This window comes from Polypterus senegalus, chromosome 6 (genome assembly GCF_016835505.1).
Source record: "Polypterus senegalus isolate Bchr_013 chromosome 6, ASM1683550v1, whole genome shotgun sequence".
NCBI classification, from domain to species: domain Eukaryota; kingdom Metazoa; phylum Chordata; class Cladistia; order Polypteriformes; family Polypteridae; genus Polypterus; species Polypterus senegalus.
In genome coordinates, this window is record NC_053159.1 from 125091900 (window position 1) to 125102070 (window position 10171).

At 43.4% G+C, this 10171-nt stretch overlaps 1 protein-coding gene across 1 annotated transcript in view; it reads right to left on the reverse strand.

The window, feature by feature from the left end:
• Positions 1–9951, reverse strand: part of si:dkey-65b12.12 — a 56800-nt gene extending 46849 nt beyond the window's left edge. The window contains exon 1 of the mRNA XM_039757054.1: positions 9821–9951. Coding sequence (XP_039612988.1) covers positions 9821–9887 — 67 coding nt within the window. The 5' untranslated portion in view covers positions 9888–9951. The remainder of the gene's footprint in view (positions 1–9820) is intronic.
• Between the last annotated feature and the right edge of the window lie 220 nt (positions 9952–10171).

The following is a 10171-nucleotide window of genomic DNA, read 5'->3' on the forward strand; positions in this document are numbered from 1 at the left end:
TCTAAAAGGGCCGCCAACATTGTAATTTCTTCTGATAAATCTTCAATTCTCTCTCTGAAATACGTAATATCTTCTAATTAATTCTTGTGCTATCGAGTCACCAATCAGTAACTAGAGGGCGTGTTAGAGCCCACCCTCTCAACTTTGACGAGTGAAAGTGACAGTTTTATTTCAAGTCGTATTTCATGACGGTTTGCAGGAATGTTACGGACAAAATGAAATAAATAAATAAATAAGCAACGAAAAACATATTTCGGGACACATTTATTTATTTATGCTCACATTTCACCGTACTTTTATTTATTTATTTAATTTTGTCCGAAATATTTCTCCATAGCTGCCTGCTGTCCGTGCCTGTTTGGCCAGCAGGAATGCACGGTGGGCTGGCTGCCTGGCTGTTTTTTGTGAGACAGGTGCATTTGCAGTGAGACGCAATATGGTTTGTACCTCCTGTCATCCTCCTCCCTGGTGAACGTTGCCATAGGTGCATCAGCTACACGAACGTGTTCAGCACCACAATCAGCTGATGCCAGTACCTCACTTTTATTTTCGATCTCCAGATCACTTAAATCAAAATCGGAGTCCAAAAAATCAGAGTCCAATTAAGCGATACTACGAAAAAGTCATCCACGGATTATTTTGCTTTAAGCATTCACTTTGGTATCTCTCCACATGCCGTTTTAGAAGCTGTTTGCTCCTCACCACTCACGCACGCGCGGGGACTCGAGGTCAAATCCACCGCTAACTTTCCTTCTGGCAACAGGTATCGACAAGCAATATCATCACTGATGTCTATCGATCGCTAGCGAGACTGAGGCATTCAAAATAATAATAATAATAACCAAAACTGCGTTAACGAACAATACAATAACTGACGGCGTGAGTGCGATAATCACACGTTAACTTGCCCAGCCCTAATATATTTTAATCAACAGTGGCTTAATGGTCCCGTGTGGTTACTTTCTGCCTGCCTAGATTCAGCGTTCAGGAGGTTCACAAGGGTTCAGTGACACGTTGTCATTGCACCTTCACACATCACCAGCAGAGGGCAGCAGTCGCATGATAAGTCATGGCAGATTCAGCAGCTCCCCTGTTGGCGCTTCGGCTGTGTTTAAAGGAAGGTTAGCCCAGCGTTTCTCAACCTTTAAGTATTTGCGACCCGAGTTTTCATAACAGTTTTAATCGCGCCCCCCCTAACATTTTTTTGAAATGTAGATGCATATTTTATTATACCTACAGTACTTAACTTTTATCAACGTTTATCTAACTCTATTGTTCTAGTATCAGAATGTAGTTTAAGTTAATTTGTTTTGGTTTCAACAGATTTTTTTCATATTTTTGATTCTTGTTTTCTTTCTTTTCACATCTTCGCGCCCCCCTAGGGGGGCCCACCCCACAGGTTGAGAACCACTGGGTTAGACTGATGCAAGGAATTCCTGCCTGAAGACCTGAGTGGGCTTCAAAAGGAAGACATGGGGGGTGTCATTGGTAAAACCTGGCTGAAAACAAAGTGTCAAGATTGTCGGTGACTGTGTGACAAGAACTGGTTACTCTGTGTGACAAAGTGAATGCTGAGAATCAAAGAGCTTGACGTGAGAATTATGTTTGTGCTTCAGTTTACTGTCAGAAGTCCTGGAGATCATTTAAACTCGCAGATAAATCGGGGCCGTAATGTCTGTGAAACGGATCATGAATATAAAGTACATTGGAAACATGAACTGCCACACCGTAAAAATATTAAGACACAGAACCTGAATGAAAAGCTAAAATACAATAAGAGTGTCTGCCAATTGAACTGACGCCCCTGCACAGAGACCAGAATAGCCAGGACCCCTAAAGGATTACTGCGAGTGTTGAAAATGTGTGTGAAAACATTCACGGAAATATCGTCGTACATCATCTTTGTCATTATAAGAAACTGTTCTTAAATCCTGAGCTAGCAGGTGTGATGGCTACTCCATTGGTCCCCCCTTTCTATGTAATGTTGTCCTACTTCATATTACGTGATATCGTAATAGTGATTGTTCATTGTACCTGGCACATCAGGAGATGCTCTAAGGATGGACCTGGTGATTGATGGATACCTGCTGCTCTATCATCTTTTTTTAGCATACAGAGGGACCACAAGTACTAGTAAGCTGTCCACCTAAATACAGCCATGACAGCAGTGGCTAGAATAATGGCAGCCATTTGATATGCTGTTCCTCCTGGTCCAGGGTCACCAAATACAACTTATGGGACTGAATGAGACCAATTATAAATAATCTGAGACGTAGGCTATAAACAGCAGAAAACTGAACCTGGAATCTCCATCACAAGGTCTCCTCGGTGTAGAAACACACAAAGGTCCACACTAACAGCTGCACACCAAGAAATCAAGGACACCAGGCTGAGGGGCAGCATCAAGCCGGAGCGATTGGGAAGTTGTATCGTCTATCCATGGATTTCCAGACTTGCACCAATTCAGTTCAGAGTTGGAATAGCTGGGGAATATCCCACCAGCGTCGGATACAAATGCCAATGCATAGCTGGGCACAGAACCGGACACTCCCAGCCTCCTGTGCTCCAAACCAGTTTAAAGATGCCCATTAACCCAGAGCGCATCTTTAAGTGGTGCCAGCTGACCTAAACATAGCCTTGAGGAGTTGGTGCTGCCAAAAAACTGTTCACAAGCCACAAAAGGTGCCACCTGTAGGAAGAGGGTGTGGCATTTCAGTAGATCAGGTATATACGGTAGAGCTGCTCAAGTATTATGGGGTGTCTGAGTGCACAGGATCACAGGGGCAGAGTGTTTGATAAGCGATTGGTTAGATGGGTCGCCTGCCCGATTGATCATTTTGACGTCGTTTCCCTTTCTGGTTAAATAAACTTAAAGACTTCACTCTTTGGTTTTCTACTCATTCACATCTGTTGTAGCCGAAATGTTTGTTCTTGGCCATTCCCATTCATTACAGCATGTTTGACTACCAGTTGTTTTAGGTCTTACTCTCTAATCTAAACAAGTGTTTTACTGTTCTTGTTGTCTTTGTGTTTTTAATTTTTATACATTTGTGTTATTTCTCTTGACTTTGTTTATTATGGGTTAATGATGTATTATTGTCTCTTTAAATTTACTTCTGTTCCTTACTCTTTGTGAGTGGAGCCCCAGGAGGTGGGACCACCCTGACATCCCCACTCCTGAGTTTGTAAGGCTTATTTGCCGTATTTTTTTCTTTTTGTTTTTATTCATTCACTTCTCGGATTATCCTTCTGGACGGCATATTCTGATTTGTTTGCTGTGGGATGGCCCTTTAGGCGTCTCCTTTTGTTTCTTTTAGCTCTATTGAGCATTTTCATGTATTTTTACTTTTTTATTTTTTTACAAAGGCTTTGATTTATAAAGAGCTCTTGTTGGCCTTTCATTCCCAAGCTGGGGGTTGATGGTTATCCTCTCTCTTGTCTTGAGTGGCTTTTTGATGTTGCTTTGCAGGTTGCCCTGCTCTGGTTGATGCCAGCAGGCTGTTGTTCTTTCTGGCTGAGGTACAGTGAGCCTCTGATGGCCTGGTTAGTGGAATTCTTGGCCTGTTACTTCACTTATTTTTGGAGGCCTCACAGTTGAGACCCCGTTTCATGGCAGTAAATAAGTAGATAAGATAAGTGCTAATAATCCCCCTTTTTTCTTCACCATGTGCTAAATGTATATATATATATATTTTTTGGTTATATTAACCGTTGTTTGTCCTCTTTGCTGCAACTACTTACTTTCACATTCGACCATCATATTCAAGTTAAGGTACACCTCTGCTTTGTAAGGACATCCTCATTATTTTCTGCCATTAGTTTGTCTATTTGCTATGTCTTGTCCTACGTGTTCCTTCCTAGTGTGCCTTCTCTCGAGCACATTCCCATAAAGCCTGTTTCTCAGACACCTGTCCGGTTTTACACTTCCCATCTTTGAAGACGACTCTCAGTGTGCCTCCTACACCTTCACTCCTCCTTGTGTGTCTCGCGCTCACACTTCCTCTATCAATCACCAAAGCCAAACTGCTCCAACACATAACAAATGATCAATTATTGTATCACTGGTCTCTTATAAACTATCAGGATGGTTGACGAGTTTACAAATTCATTTTTATAAAGTAAGGAACTTTGGTTCTCTACGTTTACTTAAAGATAATTCAAATAACTTTCTGTACTGTATGGAGCCAACATCAGGCACATTACAAGTTTGGGGCTGTTTAGGGTGAAGCCCATGGAACACAATCATCAACTGCAAAGTAATTTTTATATTGATTTAAACGGCATAAAGATCACTCTCTTCATTTGTAATATGGCTAGTGGTATAATTTGTAGAATGCTGTACACTTAATTATTTGAGGCTTCTTTCACACACATTATGCAGACAGTTTGCACAAAGAAGATTTCTGATAATAAACAACAATAGCTGAATGTTTTTTACTGCAAAATTACAGCAGCTTTGTAGATTGACATAATTACCGTATATACTCGCGTATAAGTCGGGTCTTGAAACCCAAAAAATCAATCATAAAATCAGACCCTGACTTATACGCCTGTTCAAAAATGTGATCCTTAATTTTTTTTTTTTATTTTAAACATCTTCTTGCTTCAGTTTCTCAGACACATCAAATTTTGTTGCAGCAGCGCAGTTACCAATTTCTTTCGCTACTTTAATGACTTTTAATTTAAAACCACCTTCGTATTTTCTTCTGATTGAACTCTCCGTCATAGATAAGTGATGCTCTTATGGTAAAGGTGTATGAGGGTGTGAGACACAAAAAACACAACACGGTGCCAATGTCGCTTTGGAATAGTTTGGGTATTACCGTGTGGTCACGTAGGCACAATACATAGAAACAAAAAGGCCGCGTGCTCCGTGGTTACTCTCTCAGGTGGGCGTTAGCATATCATAATCTTTTGGACCAATAGTGTGAGTTTTCCGCATTCGACTTACACGACAACATTATAAAATACCAGAAATTCTACAGTAAAATCAAGTCCCGACTTATCCGTGGGAGAACGTAAACGCGAGTATATATAGCATTATAGTGGTTGAAAGTCTCCTGATAACTCCATGATTATCTTTATCAGTACAACAGCTTTTCGGTTGATGTGTTAGCCGTCGCTTCCAGTAGTGGCTACCACGGCCAGGTCTAGAAAGGGGCAGGACTGAGCAATGCCCACCTGTGTTTATGTTCTGCCCACCCAATTGGTCAATTATATTCTGTGCCAGTTGAAAATGCCAATAACATTTCTTTCCTCTGCTCTTGTCACACTTTCCTAATTTCTGATTTGCTGACTGAACAGAATAAATAACGGGGCTGCCTTGACCCTCCAACGTCATTTGGAGGAGCATTTGTGGGAAACTGTCATTTAGAGAAAAATACTTGTGCATTCTTAATAAAGCTTTTCTTTCTTAAAATTTCTGTTATTGTTGCTGTTGTTCATTTTAATGTTGGGTTGAACAAGAATATTTAAGTTTTAATATTATTGTTAGCTTGCTAGGTCACTAGGACACTGTTTAACATTTAAGTATTTCAAATTCCAAACGTTGATTATAGTGCTCAGTTTAAACAAAATGATCTGGTTAGAGTCTCTGCTGGGTGTCTTTAAAAGAAGCCATAGACGCCACGCAGTGAATTTTGGTACCAGCAATTGAGACATCGCGGCTGTCAACTCTAACTGTGTCCAGGCTGCGGGAGCGACGCTCTCAGATCAAGCAGGCAGTTCAAGCAGAAACGTCACACCAGTGCAATGTGGTAGCTACTGAAAGTGATCTGAATAACAATGAACCGTCCCAAACCAGTACTAGAGGGTCTTTCCTAAATGAATGTTTAATCAAATGTCTCAAGCTGGGACCAGTCATGGCTGTGGTTGGAATACTCAGTCAAACTAGACGCATGCTTTTCTGTCCCCAGTCGTGCTACATGTTCTGTTCTTATGGTCTTATCAGCTCATGAGTTTCAGTTTCAGATTTGTCTTTAATATGCAAGTAGATAAGTTCAAAGTTTATGTTTCATTAGCAGCATCTATCTGTCTGTCTATCATATAGTGCCTTTCATGTCTGTCTGTTGTCGGAGATGGCTGAGGCTGTGACCTGGCCGGGACGCCTGGATGGACCGGAAGGTGGCATGTACGTCATCCAGGCCACAAGGGCGCAACCGCCCTGGATCAGAGGAGGACCACGGGAGAAGAACAAGGAGGCTTACGCCTATTGGGACCTGTGGCCACCGCCAGGGGGCGCCCTGAGTTTCGGAGGTCCCAGGGCTGATTTACTTCCGCCACACCCGGGAAGATGGAGGAGGAACCCTCCAGGGACGCCCGGAGTGCTTCTGAGTGCTCTTCTGCCACACCTGGAAGTGTCGTCAGAGGGAGCAACTGGAGCACATCCGAGTGAGAATAAAAGGGCCCGCCTTCCCACAGTCTGGGAGCTAGAGTCGGGAGTGGGAGTGGGACAAGGCTCCCGTGGAGAGAGGAAAGGCGGTCCAAGGACAGAGAGAGGAGCCTGGGGGAAAGATGTTTGGAGCACAGTGTGTTGTGCGGGACTGTAGTGATGGAGGAGAAAATAAAGGTGCTTGTTGTAAAGATGTGTGTCAGTGTGAGACATGCCTGAACACCATCAGACAATCTATCATATACTGCCTTTCATGTCTATCTATCATACAGTGCCTCTCATCCAACCATCCATTATCCAACCCGCTATATCCTAACTACAGGGTCACGGGGGTCTGCTGGAGCCAACACAGGACGCAACGCAGAAAACAAACCCCGGGCAGGGCGCCAGCCTACCGCAGGGCACACACACACACACCAAGCACACACTAGGGATAATTTTAAATCGCCATGGGCCTAACCTGCATATCTTTGGACTGTGGGAAGAAACCGGAGCTCCAGGAGGAAACCCACACAGACACGGGGAGAACATGCAAACTCCACACAGGGAGGACCTGGGAAGCAAACTTGGGTCTCCTTACTGCGAGGCAGCAGCGCTACCCACTGTGCCACCGTGCCACCTGTGCCTTTCATGTCTATCTATCTGTCTAAATTACAGGGACAACTTGGATTGGAACTCCAGCCACCATAAAAGAAAACCTCACACTGTTCAGGCTGCACTCTGGTCCTAATTTGGGATCCTGAGGTTTGTCGTGTGGTGGGTGCAGTAACGTGCTGTATCAGTGCATGTTCCAAACATCTCCTCAGCCTGTTGACTCCAATTCAGGGTCACTGGACTCCGGATCTACCTTGGCCATACGGAGCACAAAATAGGAACAAGCCCTGGATAGGGTGCCAGTGGAACTCGGAGCACTTTCACCCAGCCACATACTCTCATTCAGAGCCAATTTACAAGTGCCCATTAAACCTCAAGGCCTTTGTCGCAGGTGTGTTTATTGAACGATTTTAGAGTTTCAAATACTAACCCAGCAGCGTTTAGGTAGCATGTCACACGTGAGTGTGTAGAAGGGGGAATGCAAGAGGTTAGAGAGAGAAAGGGCAAAAGGAAGGCACCGAGTCGAATGATCATGTAAGATCAGTGTGGGTGAAGGGCAGACAGCACCAGCTCTCCTGATTACTTTCAGTAAGAAGGACTGCAAGGAGTTCAGTTAGATGAGAAGCTTTGGAGTCTGCTAAGGAATGGAGTGGGTGAGCAGATGAGATGGGACTCAGGATTGACCCCCTGTAGGTGGCAGTGGTTCGGGGAAAAATTCAGGGTGGAGTGGCAATGGAGTTCCAGGAGCCAAAGGGAGGTCTCTTTTAGGTGAGGAGGAGGGATTTTGCTCTGATGTCTCGGAAAAAGAACAATAAAAACGTAGAAGATGGAGGATTGATTGTATTGGATTTTAACATTTATTAAGCCCTCAGTTTTATGGTCACTGTTTATTTTATGAAGATTTTATTTATGGCACTGGACCCTTTGATTTTTTTATGGATAATAAACACTGTTCATTTTGCACATAAAAATCATGTCTGCCTCCTCACTCGCCTGATCCATCTTGGTCATGACTATTGGATGTCCCAACAGAAAGTGGCACACATGGCTGAGGGCACCAGGGCATCACACTTTTCCAGCGAGTTTCAGTCTTTGTAATAATCATAATCAGGGTATTCATCTAATGCGACATACCCAGCAACCTGGAAAGAATGCAAACAGGTTTGCTTTTATTTTTAGTTGAAGGGGCGGGCTCTGTATGTGCGTGAGAGCTGACAACCAATGAATGCTCACCTGAACGCAGTGATGACGAATAAGGAACGCAGGTGTTTTGCACCTCATAAACGGAAGTCTGACTGACGTCTTGTGTTTTACGTACCACGACAGAATGGAAACGGAAAAAAAAAAAACTGGCAGTGATTGTGACTGAACTCGTCACACCTGTTAACCCTTTGTACAGAGGGGATTCCGTCAGACAGCACGTTATTGGCCATCACAAAAAGGGGTGAGCACAACTATGCTGGAAAGTCATCAGGTATTCACCGAATTTGACACATCCAGTGATTTTCAGTCGTGTAAACTGACAGGATCCTCCAACAAGAGCAGCGACATCATTCGTCAAATTTGACATGCCCTACGATGAGAAGTCGTGTGAAGTGACATCGATTTAACTGGCAAGTCTTTGATACACGAGAACACAAGTGGAAGGCACAGACACCAGGAGAATGTGCAGACTTCACAGATCAGCCCAGCCTCCAACACTATCCATCAGAAGACCCATTGAAGTCGCAAAGAAATGTCTCATATGAAGCTTATCCAGCAGCAGTAGAAATGAAGGGGAATTAAACAGTATTTAAGATGAGTGTTATGGTGCATTTAAACAAAATGAATTTACATTTGAATTACGTTAGTAGAAGTATTGTCAAGTATACGTTGATATTCTTACTTATGCATCCAGCCAACATGCCGTACCTCACCACGATAAAGACAAATGTATGAAAATATGCAATCCTGTGCTTCCATTATCTGAATTTTATGGATTTCAATAACACTAAAGTGACAACACCACCGTATGGTAACAGCATGTTGGCCTCATCAGTAGGGCTCTTGCCTCGCAGCTTCATGGACTTGGGTTCGTATCTGTCATGGTATTCACGATGGCTGGTCTAATAAACATAAATTCATAAACATTCATAGCTGATGAGCTTCAGTCACCTGAGCATGAAGAAGTAATATTCAGCTGCATATGTGTCTCTTTGAATTTATTTTACTATTCAGGATGTCCTTTTACTTCTGTGCCGTCACTTGTAACATTCTGGACCTGTACATCAACTACAATTCAGACGCTCTGAGGAGCGAATCATTTAGAATTTAGCGGCTGGAAACCTCATGGCTTTTGTTCACAGTCACAAGGGGCGACATGCAAAATGGTAAAACAATTAAAATTCCATCTGTTAACCGAAGGTGGAAATGAGAGGGTTAGCGCTCCCCCGCCAATGTCCACCTGGTCAGCAAGCGCTTTCACATTTCAGTGGGCAGACACATTGAAGCTCTTATGAGCTAGAAAAAGTTCAAGCACCGACACTCTGTACTAATGGGGGTCTGCTTTCGCCGTTTCACTAACGCTGTTGTCGATGAAATGTTCACTTGACCACATATAGGCAATGGAGATTTTCACATCAGACCCATGCAGACAAGCAACTCACTTCACATTTGTTTAAATAACCACTGCAGGAGTGAGACTTTTGCCCTTTCGGTTGCACCAGCTAACACTGTAAGGAATCTAAAAGCATCCATGTATCGTGTGGCTCTCTCTGCCATTTGGGACTTCCCTGCTTCTGCTAAAATGGTTCTGAAAATAAACTTGGATTCCAATAAGAAGAGAAGCACACTCACCATGTCTATCCATCTGAGCAATAAAGAAAAGGATCCAGAAGCTGGTCTTGGGTTGTTGGAGCTCCATTCCAAGAGCTTATACCAGACAAAGTGTGCAGAGGACTGCAGCCGCCCCACTAGCTATCTAATGGCTGCAGAGTCTGCCAAGATTCAAGTGAATCATTTCCTGGCCCAGCCTGACACGACTTGCCCACTTCCTCTTGAGCTAAGCACATATAAAACTAGGTTGGAAGTGAGGAGCGTGCACTCAGCTGCCTTACTCTTTGAAGACCACCATGATCGTTCACATGACGAGTGCATTCTCAAGGAGGGAAGGGCATCACAGCAACCAGTGACTTTGAAATGCTCTCT